General features: G+C 39.2%; 2 protein-coding genes and 1 long non-coding RNA gene across 3 annotated transcripts; all 3 read right to left on the bottom strand.

The window, feature by feature from the left end:
- Positions 1-2453: 2453 nt before the first annotated feature.
- Positions 2454-5485, bottom strand: aar2 (AAR2 splicing factor). Its single transcript, XM_087780953.1, has 3 exons — positions 4436-5485; positions 4149-4378; positions 2454-3069 (listed from the first exon to the last, which is right to left on the bottom strand). Exons 1-3 carry the CDS (start codon positions 5199-5201, stop codon positions 2902-2904), a joined length of 1164 nt encoding a protein of 387 aa, XP_087637079.1. The 5' UTR covers positions 5202-5485; the 3' UTR covers positions 2454-2901.
- Positions 5486-8177: 2692 nt separating this feature from the next.
- LOC148059731 (uncharacterized) lies at positions 8178-9255 on the bottom strand. Its single transcript, XR_015709368.1, has 5 exons — positions 9176-9255; positions 8958-9092; positions 8832-8882; positions 8581-8721; positions 8178-8468 (listed from the first exon to the last, which is right to left on the bottom strand). It is a non-coding gene; the product is annotated as an uncharacterized LOC148059731 (long non-coding RNA).
- Positions 9256-9681: 426 nt separating this feature from the next.
- Positions 9682-16841, bottom strand: prpf6 (PRP6 pre-mRNA processing factor 6 homolog (S. cerevisiae)). Its single transcript, XM_087780952.1, has 21 exons — positions 16629-16841; positions 15683-15845; positions 15495-15613; positions 15342-15420; positions 14928-15104; positions 14516-14644; positions 14321-14415; positions 14084-14240; positions 13830-13992; positions 13069-13187; positions 12760-12978; positions 12519-12641; positions 12329-12450; positions 12097-12235; positions 11907-12026; positions 11284-11460; positions 11065-11198; positions 10865-10956; positions 10298-10412; positions 10083-10209; positions 9682-10013 (listed from the first exon to the last, which is right to left on the bottom strand). The coding sequence occupies exons 1-21, from the start codon at positions 16814-16816 to the stop codon at positions 9861-9863; spliced, it is 2910 nt and encodes a 969-aa protein (XP_087637078.1). The 5' UTR covers positions 16817-16841; the 3' UTR covers positions 9682-9860.
- Between the last annotated feature and the right edge of the window lie 4467 nt (positions 16842-21308).

The following is a 21308-nucleotide window of genomic DNA, read 5'->3' as shown; positions in this document are numbered from 1 at the left end:
TCTGCGCTGAGACAAACATGGAGGCGAGCAGCCGATGAGTGACTTGGAGAGAAACAGAGGGGCCAGTGTTTACTCTGGCAAGGGTCAGTAGCTCATGAGCTCCATGAAAATGACCAGCTCGCATCTAATGGAGAGAAAATTCTTCACCGTGACTGACAGGAACATCAAGGGCCTGGAAGTTCTGCACAATTGACTGTTTTACAAACGCGCCCGCAGTTCCCAGGGCAATAGCTGCAAATAAAAATAAATCGAGATGAAAGCAAGATGGCAGCCATATCAGTGACACGCTCGCGGGGTTCAGCAGAGGTGAAAGGGTGCACGGGGATCAAAGCCATTATCTCTCTGCTGTGCCGCAATTTGCACCTTGGAGTAAACCCAAACCACTCTGGTCATATCTGCATGCAGAAACAAAAAGTTGGACAACATAATGAGTCCTCGGCACGCTGCGATTCCAGCAGTCGGGTTGGACGAGAACACCAGAGACGTCCCAGCAGTGTCGTTCCTCTGACCAACCTCTCCGACAAACACGCAGGATTTCGCTCGCGGATTTGGTGTTCTCGTCGGGTTGATAAGTTTCGACCGCAGTTTCCGAAGCCATTATCTCCACGTAATTGCACACACGGGCAGAGTAATAACAGGACCGGGGGATCGGTGGTCTCGCGTCGGACCACAGCTCACGTTGACGCACGTCAATTTGTAAGAGAAAACTTCTGCTCAAGCCTCCGGGTAATCGAGCTGCCGGGACTCACTGTTTTCGGTGGGATGAGGTAGGACTTTGGGAAGTGAAGTAGAGACAGGAAGCAAGAGGTTACGTTAATAAGATCAGGTCGTGTGAGTCAAAGAGCTGATGCAGAATTAATCGTATACATCCCTGTTTTGAGTGTTTAAGTTCATGTATTTGCTACACTGGAAACATTTTGGAAACAAAGGACGATCTTGATAGAGTAATAATGTGTCAAAAAGTTTTTTTGAAATGATCAATAAAATTTCCTCAGGGATCACATGCTATACATTGAACGCTATAAGGGGCCATGAAGAAAAAATAAAGAAGGAAAAAGCCTAGATATTATGTTAAAACTGCAAAAAAAACAACAACATAAGAGTTAGGAAAGAAATATAAATATATCAAGCAAAATGTGTTAAAATTATTATTTTATTGTAATTAGTATACATTTTAACTTTTTCTAAATCTGACTGAGGAGAAATAAATACTCTCAAAAGTTTAGATTTAAAGTTGAACTAGTAATGAACAACACAAATAATTAAAAAATCAAACATTCTACATGACCTTGATCAAAACTGAAGTCAAAAGTGTCGTTTCTGTAAATATTAATCTATATTTTATTTACATTTTTCACAAGAGCAATCAAGCTGCACATAAATTACTTATAACATGAATCCTTATTTTAAACAATTTTACACAAGTTGAATTATTAAAATGATGCATAACATAAGTAAAATATATTACAAAAATACTCTCCTGCTTTTTCATTTAAATTACCTTTTCCTCACGTCAGAAAAAGATTTTCTTGGCAATTATTAAGATGACAACGTTAAAAACAATTGGAAAAACTCATCTTGTGTGTCATTTTAACAATATTATAGGCGAATGTTTGTCTGTGGCGTGTTTTGAGCAGCTTTGTATCCATAAATTAAAGTTAACTGAAGTGCATCTACTCGGTTAATTCAAGAAAAGAAAGAATCTCCAGACTGGGTTCTGGACTGTTCATGTGTGCTCGACACTTCAATTATTGCTGCTTGACAACCGTGTTGTAGAGACAAAGGCAGCAGCACAACTCTTGTGTTGTGTCTTCTAGAAGATCGCCATGACACGATTCATCTGTCTCGCAGGAGGAGGAAAAATAAAAAAAAGGTTCCTTGTGTTGGCATTTGGATCCAGATCAACTGGACCAGACGGGATAGATTCAGGGTAGATGAGTTCAAAGCAGTTCTCTGGTTTTCAAGAGGATTCATTGGAACGCAGAGAGGTGGACAGAAGACAGCAGAAAAGAAATATGAATTGGGAATTAAATGAGAACACAAAATTGATTAGAGCTCGAGAGACAATAATCTGCGTGGAGATCGAATTAGAAAGTTTATGGCGCCCTCAAGTGACGAAACAAGTACATTCTCAAAAGTGCCGCATTTTATATTGAGTTCGTTTGTTTGACAAACGGAACAAAATAAAACTAATGAATAAAACAATGAGAACAGGTCATAAATATTTAAATAAGAAGGAAAATACTGAACGAAACAATACAAAATTATTGTTTCTTTCCATCCAATTATAATTTTATATACATTTGGCAAACAATAAAGCTTGAGTAAGTAAAAAATAAACAATATAAAAGAATGTAGACAGTTCATAGCTGTGTGAAATGGAAGACGAAACAAAGTAGAAATATCAAGAAAATATCTGATTGATTTTTTTTTTCTTCCAATTTATGAAAACAGAAAAAGGCATAAAGCCTAGAGTTCAATTTTCAGGGTGGTTACTATGAATTAAATATTTAACTATGTTTTTAATCAATTTGTAAAATACATTAAGAAAAGCATTTTTTACAAACCATGTTTATTATAACACATAGAGACGATATTGATAGCAACTTATTTACGTAATTAAAAACGTTTTTTTTAATGTAATGCAATTCTAAGAACATTTTTCAAGGTATAAAACAAAAAAATTGTTTACAGCATTTTAAATCCATGTTTACTTTGACTATCAGTTCAATCATCGGTTGTAACTGACTGACTTGAGTTTACTAATCAAATATCAGACGATAACTAGAGGTTTGGCACATGACCGGCTACAATAGTCGGATGCTGTTCATTTTCATACCCTTAAGTTGTAGATATTAATTAACCATTATTGTTTCTTAAGACACATTTGTGTATCGGTCGTCATTCCTGAGCTAAAGCTTCGGGCAGTTCCACCACCACCGGAGCGCAGTCGTCCAGATCTGCATCGAAATCCCATCCAAACTTCTTCGTCAGGTGAGCTTTGAATTTCTCCGCTCTCTTACGGAGGGAACTGTCCACAACAGGTCCACCGACGAACTGGAAGAAATCCTGGATAAAAATATAAATAATTTGTATTTAAATACTTTTAAATTGGAGTAGCGCTCGAAGCATTAAAAAGTTTATATATATATATATATATACACATATATTTATATATGTATATATATATATATAAACATACATACACACGTTTGACATTGTTTAATGACAGTCTAGATTGAGTTTGACACTTAGAAGCTAGATTCCTGTGTGTAATACTGTGTGACAAAATATCGTTATACTTAAATATTGCAATTTCTTTCCTCGATACTGTATGCATATTAGAAAGCACTGTATAAGGTTATTTGGTTTTCAATAATGATATTGAGTAAGTGTTTAAAATAATTCGATTTTTTTTTAATTGACAATTAACATTTGCATGCAATTAAACTTCCGAAAGCTAGATGGCAGCAGTGACCACGCCCTCCGAAGCTTAAGGAACAATGCAACTATATGAGATCCTGGCAATGACTGAGGACGAGAGGATACAGTCAACTCTAGCAGCTTTTAAAGCTGTGGTTTGAACACATTTTGGTTTTAAAACAAATGAAAGCAGTAACGACTTTGTTACCAGAGTCAAGTACTCAGGCAATACTACAAATATATCCTTGTTCCTACAGTATCACAATATATCTTTTCGTTGCCCCTGTATCGTGACACGTATGATATCGCCAGATACTTGCCAATAGTTATTACGTACTCCGAAGCTAAATTAACAATGCAATCCCGCGAGATATCGTCCATGACTGAGGACAAGAGGATACAGTCGACATTAGCAATCTTTTAAAGCCGATTTTCAAGACAAATTAAAGCAATTACGACTTCATTACGACTCGTGGTCAGTAAATTCTGCAGCACCAGAGACAAGTATACAGACAATACTACAAATATAACCATGTTACTACAGTATCGAAATATATGGTATTGTTGCCCCTGTATCGTGATACATATTATATCACAAGATTCTTGCGAATACACCCAAGTATATTCTAGGAGGATTAGTGATCCAATAAATTTTTAAATCAGACCATTAGCAAATATGATCAGCAACTATGACGGTTAAGTGACAACAAAAAAATCCAGTTGACCTGCAGGGTGGCGGTGAGGAAGTTGTCCTGAGAAACGATGTCCACAAAGAAGTCCTCAGGGATTTCTCCAAGTTGGTGGTAGAGCACGGCGATGAGACCCAGGTACAAATCCTTGCGTTTGTGCATGGAGGACTCGGCCCGACACAGGATGGTCAGCAGGCGTTTCCAGTGCTCGAAGCCTTCGTACACATTACCGATGATGAAGCAGACGAAGGCGAACTGCAGTTCACCTGGACAGAGAAGAATCGTTTTAGCTGAGAGTTGCAAAGATTGTTAAGAGGACCTACCGAGCAGGTTGAGTGGATGCAGCTGGTGGTTCTTCTCCAGCACCAACTCCAGGGTGTAACTCAGGTCCATGCTGCACTGCGTTATCTGGGCCGGGGTGGCGCCAGACGGGTAGTTCTTCTCAGGGATGACGGAGAAGCGCAGCTCCGTCCCTTCCCGAATCTTCATCCGAGGAAGTCGGTCCAGTCCCTCTCTCATGCTCTGACAGGCAGTGTCGTTCCTGGGCTGGTCCTCCCGGTCCTTAGTGTGCCTGTACTGGATTTCCGGAATGACGTCGCTGAAGGCGCACACTCTTCCCGAAAGAGGCTGCAGGTTGTTCGCAACTTCTTCATTCAAGTGGTCCGTCAGTGAGACCCACTTCCTCATCACCTCATAGGGATACGGTCCCAAATAAGGGTCCAGGTCTTTGAGGTTTGCCCGGATTCTTTCCACCTCCTCCTCATTCTTGGAAGCAGAGAAGTCCAGATCTTCTTCCTTCGGGTCCCAGTTCGCCAGCAGGATTTCTTTGGGTTTCAGCGTGAAGAAGAGGCCCCTCTTGGGGCCAACCTCCCCGCCACAGTTCGGTTGGTTGACGGAGCAGTAGTGGAGGAAGTGCAGACCGGGTGGGATCATCTTCACGCCCCTGAAACGAGGACCAACCTGCCAACTTTTGCAGTCAATGCCGAGCTCGGTTCCCTTGGGGACCCCCATCAGCACCAACGTGGCCCCTTCTTCAAAGAGCCTTCGAGCAACTTCGGGATCCATTTCCACGCTGCTGCCACTGGCCATGATCCGTTTAACGTCTTCCAAAATATAACTTTTAACTTAAATAGTAGCGGTTCTATATATGTATTACTTGAATTCGGTTATAATGAAAAGTCGAAGCTAGCTGTCAAAACCGTTGCCATGTCGTTTAAACTATCGCTCTGGGCGTTAAGTTCAGCTCCATATCATTCATCGAACTTTGTACAAAAATGTCTTTCAATGTAAAGGTTTTCAACAAAACATTACCGAACCTTCCAAGCGTCGTTTGTGTATCGTTGGACGAACTCACGTGTGTCACACTGATTCAAATCCGGAAAGAAACAAACTCTTCTTCTACTATTTTTTATTTCCGCAGTAATTGTGTGTTGACGATGCCGCCACCTAGTGGTGATAAGTCCGATTGACGGTTTAAAACGTCTTGTCGATGTATGAAATTATTATTATTTCCTCTAAAATATTATTTATGCAGGTGCATAAATCTGCACTACAGGTGTTATGCCGGAATTTGGTCCACTGCGGGATATTATACCGCCATGACGTGACGTATATGTAAACAATGTCACGTGACCGAATTTTATAATTCAATGGACTCATAGTTGCTCGTTTTTGCGATTTAACCCTTGATTTTATGAATAAACCTCTACGCTTAAATAGTGCTGGTTGTTTTAAAGTGGGATTGTCGTTCAGTAAATCAAGTGTGAGTGAGATCACGCATTCCAAACAATTATTTGCATATTGCAGAAAGGTGCTGCTCCAGGTCAGACTCTGAGGCGGAGCGGTTACACTTGAACTCCCATTGTGCAAAAACACGCTAATCTTGCATAAGATAATAGCGTTTGATCATAAACCATCGTGTGTCACGAGTACACGAAGAACTGCTTATTTTTATGTTCCCTAAATCTGTTTCCTCAGCTCAATACAATCATGGATAACAATGAATATGTGTGTCCACTGTACAGAAGAAACTGTTCTAATCCTCCCACGTATTCTGACTTCATCTGAAATTAAAGAAAATTATTTTAAATCATGTACAATGTAAGTAAGTAAGTAATTTATATTTATAGAGCGCTTTTCCAGACCAGGGTCACAAAGCGCTTAAACAATCAAAACAATACTCAATAAAATCTTTAAAGATCAAAGATAGATAAAGATAAAACCGAGAACAACACAGGAGTTCCAGAAACATCAAGGCTAAAGCTTGGACTCATCAGGGCCCAACAACCTTCTTCTTCTCATCACGTTGGAATGCCATGTTATTTGCGACAACATTGCGTTAACCTGTTAACCTCATTGGTCGACGAGCCTCGAACGCTTCCCGTCGCTGTCAAGAGCTGAGGGAAGCGTTCGGCAGACCAAACGATCAGTAGCTTCAATATTCATTCGCCATCATTCCATTCCACTGTCAGGAGCTTTCTGCTGAGTTGTAAACGAGGAAGTGCGGCAGGTATTTCCCGCCTTTATAGGAAGTGGACTGAGTCCAGCTGGGTGGCGAGTTCATTAACTGGTCTAGAAAGGCACTATATAAATAGAGATTATTATTATTATTATTATTGTTATTATTAAGCTTTTCGCAGAGACGAGGCAGGGCCTCGAGGATAAACCAATAGCGAAGCGGTTAGAGGCCGGAGCACCAAATGATGTAGAACATGCGTTTGGGAAGTCAACCATACGCCCGTGCATGGCTATTTTGTATTTATTTTTGACATGGTTTAACACAAAAACGTGGTTAATTTAACAGTGGACACGTGCAGAAACACATATTCATGGTTATCCATGATTGTTTTCAAGTCACCTGATAGTCAAATGATAGTTTGGGAAGGATTTTAATTTTTAATCAATAATGTATGGAGAATGCACCAGTAAAAGCAAAAAAAACAAGCCAAGATTGGACCATTTAGTCGTTACGAAAAAGTGAATAATGTAATATTAAATAAAGTGAAGGATTGCGTCCGTAAAGGTTTCCATGAAGAGTGTGTCTGCTTCAGACACTTGTCGTTGAGCTGAGAAAAAACAGACTTTAGGCAATATAAAAATAAGCAGTTCCTCGTGACGCATGATGGCTAATGATCAAACGCTATTATATTATGTAAGATGAGGGTGTTTTCAAGTTTTCAACAATGAAAGTTCAAATGTAACCGCTCCGCCTCAACGCTGACCTGTTGGTGCATCTTTTTGCAATATGCAAATTAGGTGTTTGGAATGCATGATTCACTCAAACTTCATTTACTGAACATGACGTCATGGCGGCACAATATCCGGCAGTGGACCAAATTCGGCATTACACCTGTCAAACATGTCAGAACTTCCCAATTATTTCCAGTTTTGTAATGAAAATGACACTAAGGTCTCATTGTATTCAAAGAAAGTATTAGCAAAAATAAAAGTTTTAGGTAAAAAAAAGAAAAATCTTTTAAAATCATGGAATCAATTTAGAAATAAAATGGATTTTAAATCTATCAGTTGCTGCAGAACAACTTTAAGTTGTAATCCCATTTATTGTTCCCTAAAAAAGGCAGTTCTGAAATTAATATTATTTTAATGTTTTGGGTAACCTTACCTTTTTCTTTTTTTTAACTCTTCACTTCACTACTTACCTTTCTACCATTTCAAGCGATTCATTGGACTTTAACAGGTTGAATTGCAATCAAAAAAATATTGAATAATTGGTTTGTTTTTTGGAATGTGATTGTATTCTTCAAAATATACAGGAAAAAAAAATATTAACGTGAATTTTACATCCCAAAAAATGCGGAACTCCAACTGTACTCGACCAGCTGAGCCAAAAAAACTTACAAAGATAACATACCTTTATATTCAGTTTCGTTAAAGAAAAAACATTCACTTTATGTTTTTATTTTATTTATTTGACATACAGTTTCTTATCTTTTATGAATTTCAAGCATAAGTAATGAACCATATTTGACTAAAAAAGAGCAAATAACTCAAACAGATCATCAAAGATTCACTCACTTATTGGAAAGTTGTTGTTTTTTAAAAGATTCTTTAAAGAGCAAACCTTGTTGGAGTCATTTATTGGTCAACATTTAGGTAAGAAAACTGATTGTTTTATCTGTACATCACATTTTTAAATCAAGTGTAGCAAACAGTTATACAATAATAGACATTCAAAGCTCTTTAATAGTCATTTGCCATCCTCTAAACAGACTTAGGCACAAAGACACTCTGAAGTTTTTGCCAACAGACGATGAGTTTATTGATGGCTTTGATTAATCTTCTCTTCCTCTTCTTCCCTCGCCATCTGTCCACCGGTGAGCATTTAATTGTTCTTTGCTGTAAGTCATCAACAACAATAACATCACCTATTTTTATTAACTAAAGTTAATACTTTGTGTTTTTTTACATGGATATTTATTCATGTTGTTTGATTTGTTTGCTGTCTTACCGAAAAATCCTGGCTGCAGTTCGAGGCAATAAGGAATTTCATCTTCTCTAGTTGCTTTTCCAGGGCCGACCTGTTCCTCTCTTGGTTCTTACACCGAGTTCTCTGGATGAAAGCATACATGGACCTCAGGATTCGACCAGCCTGCAGTTCAAAGATAGGATCACACCAGAGTTACTTCTCAAAGTTTGCCTTAAATACTGAAACTGAAGAAAATATGGAAGTTAGACTAATAATAAATGTAAGTGCTGTACCTTTCCTGACGGACAGGTGTCGTTGTTGTTAAAGGTCTGTAAACTCAAATTCTAGATCAAGAAAAAATAAGTATTTTTGTTTCTGATTAAATAGTATTAATAGTTGAAAAAAAAAGGTGTATTTACCAGATTCTGAAGCTCAACCATAGTGATCGCTTGGTATGACTTCAGGATTTTTTTATAGTCGCATCTCATTTTGCAGGACGAGTTTGCCAAGATCCCAACCAACAGTGCAAAGCGAAGAACAGTTCCGATCTGACACTGTTAAGAACGCATGTGATAAAAGAAGTCATTCCAAAATGAACATTGCATTCGAGGAGCGCAAGCACCAGAACTCAGCTCACCATCGATCATGATTTAACGCAGCGGACGAGTGAAGTCATCTCTCTCCAGCAGGTTGTAGATCCAGCCTCGCTCGTCTCCAGGTGTCATCTGCTCCGTGTTTGTTAAGCGCGCGACAGTTTGATCTTCCGTTGCACCGTCACGGATGACTGCAGCTTGGTGTGACGTTTCACCAAACTCCATCCAGCGCTGGAGAAACCGCTGCGATCAATCATCAGAAACGTTTTCGTTGGAGTGAACTCAAATGAAATGATTCACTTAAGTTCATTTGAGGGAGGCTGGTATCCAAAATATTTAACCCTTCCAAGCATCAAAATAAACCTTCACTTCTAGTCTTTTTTTGTTGTATATCTAAAGAATGTTGGGTGTGTTAGAAAGTTTGCTTTGACTCCAGGGCAGGAACTCTTCAGTGTCAAAGATTCATTTCACATAGAGAAAAGCTTCAGGAAAGTATCTCCACTAACAAGCTTGAATCCAATGACAAAATACACATGTTTTATACAAGTTTTTTTTAATAAAAAGGTTGAAATGAAATACAACAGATCGTGATGTAGCTCAAGACAAAGTCATCCGTGATCGCTCCGATTTAATCATTTCATCACAATTGAGCAGATAAAGGACTGAAAACAGCACAAAAATAACAGGTTCTTGTAAACCAGATGTAAGTTCATTTTTTGAATTCTTGAGTTAGAACGTGTTCTTGATCTTGCCGGCCACCTGTAAGAGTATCTCGCCGGTCTTCTTCTGCCAGTGGAGGACATGTTTGGACTCGGCGCACCACAGCTCCCCGTGACGAGGTTCTGCATTCTCGCAGCGCTTCCGTACTTCTTCCTGTTGCTCCTGATGGAGACAGACACAGTCCATTAGTGGCCATTAACAGAAATACACAAGACCACTCTCAAATCTTACTGGAGTGCCGTGCTGCAACTCAAACTTGTAGAAGAGACACCAGGCGTCTCCGAGGTCCGGATCGATCTTCACTGTCCGGAGGAACCACTCCCTGGCCTTGGTGATCTTGCGCTCGCTCCAAAACAACCTGAAAGATACGATTTTGAAAGCAATGAAAAAAAAGAAAAAAGAATAAAGTTGATTCCTTTGATAAAATTGAAGAATTGAAATCATACTTTGCAACAGCAAGCAGAACATGGGGATCATGTTCACACTTTTTCAACGCGTCCACGCTCTTGGTCTTCCTCTGAGGTCGAGCTTCCAGAAGCACCGCTTCTGCCCACAGGATGCCTTGTGGAGGATGAACAGATTTCAATGTATTGCACAAGATTTTTTTTTTTTTTACAATAACAGTCCTCTCTTATAACCTTTGCAAGTTTGGGGGTTTTTAAGTAGTACATTTCAAGAATCACAAATGGTCCATTTTTGGAGAAGATAGTTTCTGTTAGTTTGATCGATATCATCATAATATCACCTGGAAATAATAAAGTCACATGAGTTGTTGCAGCAGTTTCAACAAACTAATAAACAAAATAAAACTATACTGGTTTAGCTGGAATGGAAAGATGATATTCTTGAGTCTATAGAATAAGAATAGTAATTAAAGTAATAATTATAAAGTTTTTTTTAAGTTTGAAAATGTTTTTTTCTTGGTAAAATAGAAAGGAATTACAACCATAACCAGTCTAACACCAACAAACACTAGCCCTCTTCACCCCAACGAATTGCGTATCATGCATCACCTGAATTTGGACATTCCTGCAGAGCTTTAGCCATCAGCGTGTTGGAAATGTTCTTCATTCCTGCCCTGGATTCCAATCGGACCGACTCCAGCCTGATGGGGAAACAACAGATATAGTGACGGGGATCAAAACGAAACTGCATTAGTTAATGAATACGTAATTTCTAAAATAAAATAAAAGGTTCAAGTGCACTTTCTCACCAGAGGTCGGGGGACTGGGGGTTCTTGAGTCGAGCCTTCTCCAGGATGGATCGAGCTCTCGTCAGCTGTCCCACTCGTTCTTCAAGACGAGACAGAAGCAGCCAAAGTGCTACAGACTGAGGGCACTTTTTCAACTGTAACGATCAAACAGGTTTTAATGATCGATTCTATGATCACCAATAGGATCTATTGGTCATTTTCTGTTGCACTTATTCTCACCCCCTGGTTGTAGGCTTCTCTTGATTTTTCCATGTTTTCACCTTGCTCCTCGATCTGGCCCCGCATCATCCAAAGTTTAGGGAAGTCTTCGTAGTGTTTCAGGGCCTCAGTGCACAACTCCTGAGCAGCCTCGATGTTGCCCAACACCCACTCCAGCTTCACCGACTTCATAAACACCTGCCGGGGGTATAACAGGTTTCTTATCGTGTTTATTTATAAATAAAAAGCCCACACTGAAGTTTCACTTCTGAGTGCGATTAGATTTCCAGTACTTATGATGACATCATGGAATGTTGTTTTTATTAGACAAACCCTCTGATTTATGGCCTCAATTGAGCTGCTCTGTTGATCATTCTGGCAAAGACTGCCTTGGATACATCAACAAACCATTTAGAGGCATGATAACAGGTAACAAAGCCAAAAAATTTCCTAGAAGGTTTTTTTATGAGGCAAGTCTCAACAGGATGTAATTTGTAAACGGCAAAAAAAGGTGTGGGGAACAATAGCAACGATTATATTCAAATATTTGCCAAGATGAAAAAGAAACATGTTAACGACTAAAGGGAAAGCCTATTAGATTTTTCTAATGCAATTAAAAGATTACGATGTGACCACACACGTACTCTTGCTGTAGGGGCACTGCTCCGGGCCTTGGCCAGCAGCCGACGGGCTCTCTCGTACTCATTATTCTCAGACTCCAGCTTCACAGCAGCCAACCAGATTTCCTCACTGTTGGGATTTGCCTAAAACGAAGAATAGTTTAGGATGAATCATTCAACTGTGTGGTCTTAAATGACCCAATTTGCTTCTCACCTGGAAGGCCAGGGCGAGGATACTTCTGGCTGCGGGTACGTCTTCGGCCAACCACTTGGATTTCGCTCCCATCAGCCACAGAACTTCTGCCTTTGGACAATGAGCGACTGCCCTCTGAAGCAGGGCTTCTAGAGACTCTCTGAAAGTTTCAATGATAAATGGGTGAAGATAGAAACCGGATAGGAAAAAAAACTGGGTATTTGGGGTAACGCAGGAAACATCTTATGATCACCTGGTGCCGTGATTTTTTTCAAAGTAGGCTGCTCTGAGCCAGACGCTCTTCTTGCTGGGGAACACCTGCAGGGCATGTGCATAGATCGCCCGAGCACACTCCAAAGCTCCATGAGACACACACTGAAACAAATTAAAAAAATCATAAGTGTCAGAACATCGTCCGGTTTACTCAGCGACGTCACACTTACACTATCGGCATCCTCCATCCAGGTGTGTTTTCGGTCTTCCTCGTCAATCCCGATCCCGATGACGGCTCTGATCACGGCCTGACAAGTCGCCACGCTGCCGGCTTTGTCACATTCTTCCGCATCCTATAGAACACGAGCTTAGTTAAAATACCAACCATGGTATTGATGAACAGGAGGATGGTTTTGATTATGTCGGCATATATTATACATAATATATCCTTTAAATAAAAAGGTTTCTCACGGTTATCCACTGCTCTCTGTTGATTTCCACGCCGTTGGCACGGAGGGAGGAGATGGCTCTGTCAATGATCTTTTCAACCATCTGAGTGTTGCTGTTGGCCTCCTCCAACTTGGCTGCAGTGATCCAAATGTGGCGATCCGTAGGAATGTTTTCTCGAGCCTTGTTGAGGACACGTCTGGCGTTTTCGTACGTCTCCAGTCGGGCTAACGCTAGCCAAAGCTATGGTTGGATAAGAGCAGATAATGGATTTTTGGTTTGAGCAAGTGAACAGCGTGACGATGAATATATGTTCAGACTTGACTCAGTTACCTCAACGCTCGTTGGGCAACATTCGACTGCTCGGCTCAGCATGATTCTTGCATCTTCAGGCTCCTCCAGCTCAACCGCCGCCTTCCACAGGCGCACAGACTTGGACACATTCTCCAAAGCTGCAAAGAAAGTCCAAAATAAATAACATTCACTTTTGCATTTCTGCTCATTATGTACAGAAGGTTGTGTGTTTTCTAAAAATATATATATATACATCACTTGTGGTTGTTTTTTTTAGATTGCTAGTTTTTTTTAACCAAGTGTGAGGTAAACTATAGAAAGTAGCATTATTTTTAGATTTTACCAACATTAAAAAATTATTCATTCACTACACTTTTTCATTTTAAAACATTGGAGGAGACATCCTGATTAACCCTCGCCCCTCAACAGGAACAGAATTTAGACGATGGAGCCACCAGTAAGAAAACGGAGAAGCTTCGCAATTATTTGATGACAACAAAAATGCTAGTTTTTAATAATAAGATGTAAATCTCGCTCCAATCTGCAGCAATTTTCACCCGGTCTGCCCCTTCACAACCAGAAATGTTCCATGTAAATAATTGTGAACTAACTGCCCAGACCTGATGACAACACACCTTGAGCCCTGAAATAAATTACTAGATTACTAGTAATTACTAATAAGGACTAGAGCAATGAAAGCTTCTTTGGCTGATGTAAATCTGACATTTAAAAACAACAATCTGACATATAAAAACAACACATCTCTGGGAATTTATTGCGAGTATGTTTTAGTGACCCACCCTTCCTGAGAACTCGTTTCTTGGCCCGGACGTCAGTCTCCAGCTCTGCTGCTCTGATGTAGATCCGCACGGATTGTGGAAGATGCCGGACTGCCTGAGCAACCACAGCTTTGGCTGTGTCACCTGGTTGAAGTCTTGCAGCTTCCAACCAAACATCCTCACTCTATAGCACAGATTTAAAAAAAACATCAACTCAAGAAGAGACCATTGCGGTCACTCATGAGACCCACATCGTCATCTTAAACTAAGGTTACCTTTGGACACATTTCTGTTCCTTTCATGATAAGGTTCCGGGCCACCTGAAGTTTCCCAGTCACCTCCTCTAGTCTGGCAGAAGCGATCCAGGCTGGTGGATGGTGCGGATTTGTTTCCCTCACAGATTTTAGCAACAGGCGAGCTTTCTTGATGTCGCTGGATGGCGTAGAGAGGTTTGTGGGATGTTAAACAAATGGCAAACACTGATAAAAATCCACAAATAAATAAACTTTTACCTGATGTCTCCTCCGTGAGTGGGGATCATAGAATTAAGGTCTGTCAAGTAGCCTTTAGGATCCACGACTGTTTGACCACTGACAGAGTCTGACACCTGAAACAAAATAGCAGGGTTACTTCAAGCAACCTTTGGTTCTAGCCTTGATGTTATTTTGTGAGCATTAAGAAACCTGGACACTTAAAACATCGATTACCTGACTGAGTCTCATATCCATGAGTGTGTTTCGGGCCTGGCCAATCTTTCTCATGTCCAGTTCTCCTGACCCTGGTGTCATCAAGCCAGGAGTCATGTTTCCAGGGTAAGGTGTATTAAGACCACCAAGCTGTGAAGAAAAAATACATTTCATTAAAAGCTTGGCACACGCAAGACTTGGATCAAATGACACTAAATGTTACCAGTTACAAGAAATGCTGTCAGGCAAAACAATGTTTAAATGGTGGTATCAAATCTCCGGGAATTTTCGGGGGAAATGAGCTTCAGGAGGGCACTTACGTCTAGTCTTTAAAAGTGCCTGATAATTTTGAATATTTATCAAATAAAATATAAAGTAGGTGAGGGATTAAATCTTCACACATTGATGTTTGGGGATCGATGTGGATACTGACCCCCTTCAGTGGATCGACAGATGCATGATTCTCTCCAGTCTGGAGGTGTTTGGAGAAGAAACTGTCGGGGACAGGGGTGAGTTTTTCATGGCGTGGATTCCTCTGGCGTTTATTTCTGGCGTCCCCAACCTCTGGAATACTTAGCCACTCCTCTTCCGACACCTCTGACAACTTCCTCTGTAGAAAAAAAAAGTACTGAGAGTAAGAAATGTTTTGCTCTGGGTTGTTCAAAGTTATAGACCAGGATTATGTGAGAAAATATCTAACTTTTGTGTCAGTAAACCCAACATACACATAAAAAAAAAGATCTACCATTTAAGTATAAATAACTGTGTTCAGTTGTTTCAATTTATATAAGCTAAATGATACATACTAATACTTGTGTAAGTGAAAGGTGTTGGTGAAAGATTTTACCTTAAGATCGGAGAACTGCTGCTGGATCTTGGGTCGCTCCATACGATATTTTTCAATTTCTTCCTTTTCTCTCAGCTCCCTAATCCATGACAGAAATGCAATACATTGACTCATATCTGTATTACAAAATGAAACATTGACAAAAGTGCTTACCGTCTTTCTTTGCGTCTTTCATCCATCCTCTTGTCCAGGGCGCAGTATATAGCATCCGCTTCCTCATCATCTTTCTCATAGGGTCCACTAGAGAACAAGCTACCAGCATAGCCATTGAACTACAGAAATATATTTATTAGAAAGGAGGATCAAAGGGAAATATTCTGCCACCAATGTGTAATAAAAACCTCATCATAGTTGGTATCATTAAGATCTTCTTCATCTTCCTCTTGGCTTTTTTTCATTTGGTCCCCAACAGTCCTTTTTCCAGGGGGGGCATGTCGATCATCCACTGGGTCATTGGCATCTCGGGCGGGACCGATATCAGAACGGGTGGTGAAACCAGTAGCACTAAATATAAGAAGGTACATTTGAGGTTTCTTCAAATCAGGTTAAGTTTTAAGACTGGGTTCACCATCTTGTGAAACCAACTTTCAGTACAGGCAGGTAATGACAGAAGCATTTCATTTTTTTTAAGGTTAAGATCACGTACACAGGCTTCAAACTGGATCAATAAAGTTTATCTTTATAACTAAATGCATATTCCAAAATTTCTTACGACACCTTACCAGGCTTCCTCGAGGATACATTTGCATTTATAAACAGTACATCTGTCCATCTAAAGCAATTTACTTAGTTGTATAAATATTAAGATTTTTAACCAAATACAATGTAATCGTACATCTTTCAGAATAAACTCTCTCATGTCAATTATCTAAGATATATATATATATATATATATATTGTCTCGAAAAACGAAAAAGTACGAGTATCTACCAATTGAGACCAGTGACCAGATGGAAGTATATTGTAAGAGAATAATTAAAGATGGGTAGGTGAGAATGTTTAACTTAACATACATATATATAATGGTCTGCGAAGATAAATATATAGGAGTATATTATTGTTGGAGTAACAGTAAAAATGCATCTCAGTAATACGGTAAAAATTAAATGTATGTAGTATATTTTGGATGTAGTTATGCTCTACATTTAAACTGTAACCCGCGGATTATAAATCGAACATGTTCTAACTTGCAACACACTTTCAGATAAACTGATGCTGCTGCTGTGAGTTTCATTCATTCACGCTCATGTACCAGAAGTTAGCACAATGCTAACACAGTTAGCTTACCCTCGACCAAGACCGGGAACGTAGCCGAGAGGAGCCGGCATCCCCAGGAACGGTTTCTTCTTCTTCCCCATCAGTGGTGAGGCGAGGGGCATCGCGGGTGGACCGGCACCCGCCCCGGCCGACCCACCAGCCCCTGGCCCCGACTTAGGGGCACCTTTAGGCGCTTGTTTCCCCGCAGAACTCGCCATCGTTGCTCAAACGACGAGGTCGCTCGACACCGGATCAACAACAGCAGCACATCCGGTCAGGCCGGAAATACATGTCTATTTTTCTAACAGCGCCCCCTATCGAACGCATACTTTTATCTGATTTTATCAAGATATTATTATAATGGACGGATCAAAATACTTTTAATACATATTTGATGTTTTTTCACTTAACTGCAAAACCACAATTATAAATAAAATACGGGGACATTTGCTCTGCAAGTGACGTATGTTATAAATAATGAGCGCAAGGGGTCGCTCTTCACCTGTAACCGTTATAAAAAATTAAAAAAAAGGTAAGCAATTTCAATCTACCTTGAGAAGTCAACGCACATAAAAATAATTATATAATAAATTAAAATTGTTGTTTTTACCACTATAATTGTTTTTATCATTAAAGTTACTTTAATTATTGGAGTTGTTTTTTATTATTGGTGTTTTTATTATTGCTGGTGTTTTTATTATTGCTGATGTTTTTATTATTGTTGTTATTTTTACAACAACAAGAATAATTATTGTTATTTATATTATTATTGCAAATTAGGAGAAAAGGGTCGATAGGAAAGACTCTGAGGCTGAAAACAACTTGACTTTAGAGCTTCTATTGCTGTAGAATGTGATTACATTAACACATAATTCAATAGATGAATTCTTGAAGAGGCCATTTATCAACTAGTCTACTTAATTCAAGACATCCGTGACAGAGGGAGACTCTGCATGTTTCTTGAATTTCACAGCCTCGGGGCAGACATTAATTCACTCCTGGGTAAAGAGCTCTCATGACTGCCGTACACATTAAAAGACATATAACACTGACTGGACTGAATAGCTCATTTTATCCAGCGATAATGAATCCAGCAGTAATGGATTGTTGCTAATACATTTGGAAGATTGGTCCTCAGGATCCACTAGAAATGTGCTGTCATGATTAAAGTGTCAAATCACCACATCACACCCAATCATCTTCATTTATTAACTTACATAATTCCTTTTGATATGCTACCATAAAGTCCTTGGCTTTGCTATATTCATAGAAGCTCCTCAATTTGGACTTTTCCTGCATGTATCTGAATCGAAAACAACTATAAAATAACAAATCTCTCTCTGAAAGAAAAGAAAAGCTAGCTGTAAATTAAAATATATATGTGTAAGCAGGTTGCCTTCATGCGTTTCCTATTTATGTCCAGGCTATTATGCATGGATGCATGCATCCATTCATGTTTATTCAGGACGTATGATATGGCATGAATGGAGGGGGAAGGGCAGACACTTTATTTGCTGTAAATATGTCAAGCACAATAACTTTTGTAGCCTTTCATTAACTCGTATTTATACCTGACAAGACATGCCTTCAACATGAGGAGGGAAACGGCTGGAAAATAGATTAATGCATGTGCAATGAATCAAGGAGGACAACTTTTTCATTTATGATATACTTGAAGTAATGGAAATTGAGTAGAGATGATGAAAAAACCTCAACTGTGGACATCATTATATTTAAATTCCATTTTCATTGTATTTTCTATGCCGCAAACAAGGTATTCAATCAAAGTAAATCATGCAAACAGACAAATAACTTATTTTACGCGCCGAACACAAAGCAAAGCAAGTTAATCAAGTGAAAGGTTCACTTCTCCCACGTCTACACCAACCAAATGAAAACACAGAGGATAAGAAAAGAAATCAAGTGTCTCAAGAAAAAAAAAGCATCTATTCGAAAACTTTTAATTATTCCTTTGTACTTGTAAATGAGTTTGGAAGATTTGAAAGCCAACAAAAGTCGTCCTTGAGCAAGAGAGATGAGGCAGGTGTCTAGAAGGGCCCCTCATTCTGCGGGAATTGAATTAATCAATGGCAGCGACAACACATTTAGAATAAAGATAGTCTAGTAATTGGGCTGCAGAAAATAACACAAATGACAAAAAAAAAGTGGTTTGAGGTGAAGTTGTTATAAATATATTTTTTAAAAGCTTTTACAAGGATGAATATGTATCAAAGGTCGTTTATATCGGAGTCAATTTATTCAAGTAATCGCACTGCGAAGAAAATCAGTTTCATACTTGGGTCACCTTGAATCTCAGGAAAAACGATTTCTCCTTTCTTTACTAAAAGTCAGATTTAAGGTTTTAATTCCTCGACTGAGAAGGTCCAATGCTAACACGATTGGATTTCCTGAGAGCTAAATTAGATTATTGACAGATGTTGCTCTCCTGGTCTTTTATTTGACTGCTGTGACGACTAAACTGTAATGTAGAGGGAAAAAACAACAACTCCCTGACGACTCGGTTTTCCCCCCCACGTAGAGTTTCATGCGGCGCGCTCTCCTGACAGGAATTGACAATAACACCGGAGCGTTCAGTGGAAAGTGAGGAAAAATAAATTGGGTTTTGAACAGGGCCGGCGTAAATAGAAGGATAAAATAATATGCAGTACAGTCCAGGTTTTCTACTCATCGAGAAGTATTCAGTTGTAAATTTCCCACAGGGTTAGTAAATGAACTCGGATTTTCTTTAGCGTAACATTCGCATAAAACACAATTAAACCCTTGTCTTACCCCATGATCTTTGACTATATAAAATATATTTACTGAACCATAGTGTTGAATCCAATCCAGGGTCAACTTGGAAGTGCAATTCTCTGCTCCAGCCAAATAGAGGCTTGTATTAGTAGAATTAAAATTTAGAATGTATTTCAATGGTGAGTTGATCGGTTAATGGGAGATACAATCAGAATAAGATAAATACAAAAAGACATGTAGTACTACTGATGTCCTTTTACTAATTCATCGTTCTTCCATTAGTTCAGATTAAACTGTTTATGTTGCCCGATGCATCCATAGTGAAGTCTTTTGGGCATCTCTTAAAATACAACAACAATGACTTGTTTTTTACTCAACAAAACATTTTAATTGACTTTAGTTACTCTTACTCAGCTCTGAATTCTGCAACAACTTTACGTTTGATGCTGATCTTGTCAATTCCAAATTTCAGTGCTTCCAGGTTTAGATGAATAATTTATCATTAAAGGAGACTTTTTCTTTTACGCACGGTCAGCATTTATTGAACTTAAGGCTTAAAGAATTTATGTGCGATCATTTCAATTTTAACTTTAGCTTTGAAGCTAGTGAGTTGTTGTATTCTTCAACAGAAACGTAAGTTCAAGCCGTTAAAAACTGAAATAAGAACGCAGTAAAGATGGTTCTTTATTATATTCCCCATTTTTTTTTACAGCTTGGTATTTTATCTACCTGGGCAATGGGTTTTACCTGTTGAGACAACATTTACTCTTGTATATATTTGATATAGATGTGCAAGTATTATAGTCTTAGTAATAGTCCAAGTGAAACTTGTGTCGTGTCATGATGAACTATGCAGTGTTTGAATTAGTGTTGCCAAATATATATATATATATACATACATACAGTACTGTGCAAAAGTTTAAGGCAGGTGTGAAAAAATGCTGTAAATAAAGAATGCTTTCAAAAAATATGACTGAGCACAGCAACAACACACAAGGTAGTTCTACTGCATTAGAAAGGTTTCTCCCAGACAAAGATTTCAAAGCAGACTGGGGTTTCAAGATGTTCAAGCTCTTTTGAAGAAACGTGCAACATTGAGGATCGTAGACGCAGTTGTCGGCCAAACTAAGTGCAGCAGATAAAAGACACATCAAGCTTATCTCCCTTCGAAATGGGAAGATGTCCAGTCGTGCCATCATCTCAGAACTGGCACAAACCAGTGGGACCCAGATACACCCATGTACTGTCCGGAGAAGTCTGGCCAGAAGTGTCTTCAAGGAAGAGTCGCAGCCAAAAAGCCATTCCTCTGACATGGAAACAAGACGACTAACTATTAACTATGCACGAAAGCATAAGAACTGGGCTGCAGAAAAAATGGCAGCAGGTGTTTGGACTGATGAAATATGAAGGAAATATTTGGCTGTAGTAGAAGGCAGGTTTGTTCGCCGAAGGGCTGGAGAGTGCTACAATAATGAGTGTCTACAGGCAACAGTGAAACATGGTGGAGGTTCTTTGCAAATTTGGGGCTGCATTTCTGCAAATGGAGTTGGAGATTTGGTCATTAATGGTTTCCTCAATGCTGAGAAATACAGGCAGATACTTATCCATCATCAATACCGTCAGGGAGACATATATGATTGGCCCAAAATGTATTCTGCAGCAGGACAAAGACCCCAAGCATGCAACCAATGTCATTAACAAATATTTTCAGCATAAAGAAGAAGAAGAAGAAGAAGTGATGATGTCATGGGATTACATGACAAGACAGAAGGATTTGAGAAACATCTACAGAAGATCTGTGGTCAGTTCTCCAAGATGTTTGGAACAACCTACCAGCGGAGTTCCTTCAAAAACTATGTGTGTACCTAGAATAATTGATGCTGGTTTGAAGGCAAAAGCTGGTCACACCAAATATTGATATGATTGACATTTATCTTCTTTGCATTCAGGATATTT

The sequence above is a fragment of the Callionymus lyra genome, chromosome 19 (assembly GCF_982586985.1).
Source record: "Callionymus lyra chromosome 19, fCalLyr1.hap1.1, whole genome shotgun sequence".
In the NCBI taxonomy this organism is placed as follows: Eukaryota; Metazoa; Chordata; class Actinopteri; order Syngnathiformes; family Callionymidae; genus Callionymus; species Callionymus lyra.
This window is presented reverse-complemented; position numbering and strand designations above follow the sequence as displayed.

What these genes read in the sequence shown, in the direction of transcription:
- aar2 (XM_087780953.1), bottom strand. Translation starts at nt 5,201, where the DNA reads ATGGCCAGTGGCAGCAGCGTGGAAATGGATCCCGAAGTTGCTCGAAGG. An exon ending in GCATCCACTCAACCTGCTCG is followed by an intron (nt 4,379 to 4,435) that starts GTAGGTCCTCTT and finishes TTCTCTGTCCAG; the next exon opens with GTGAACTGCAGTTCGCCTTC. An exon ending in TCCTCACCGCCACCCTGCAG is followed by an intron (nt 3,070 to 4,148) that starts GTCAACTGGATT and finishes ATTTTTATCCAG; the next exon opens with GATTTCTTCCAGTTCGTCGG.
- prpf6 (XM_087780952.1), bottom strand. Translation starts at nt 16,816, where the DNA reads ATGGCGAGTTCTGCGGGGAAACAAGCGCCTAAAGGTGCCCCTAAGTCG. An exon ending in ATGATACCAACTATGATGAG is followed by an intron (nt 15,614 to 15,682) that starts GTTTTTATTACA and finishes ATATTTCTGTAG; the next exon opens with TTCAATGGCTATGCTGGTAG. An exon ending in GAACAGAAATGTGTCCAAAG is followed by an intron (nt 13,993 to 14,083) that starts GTAACCTTAGTT and finishes TCTGTGCTATAG; the next exon opens with AGTGAGGATGTTTGGTTGGA.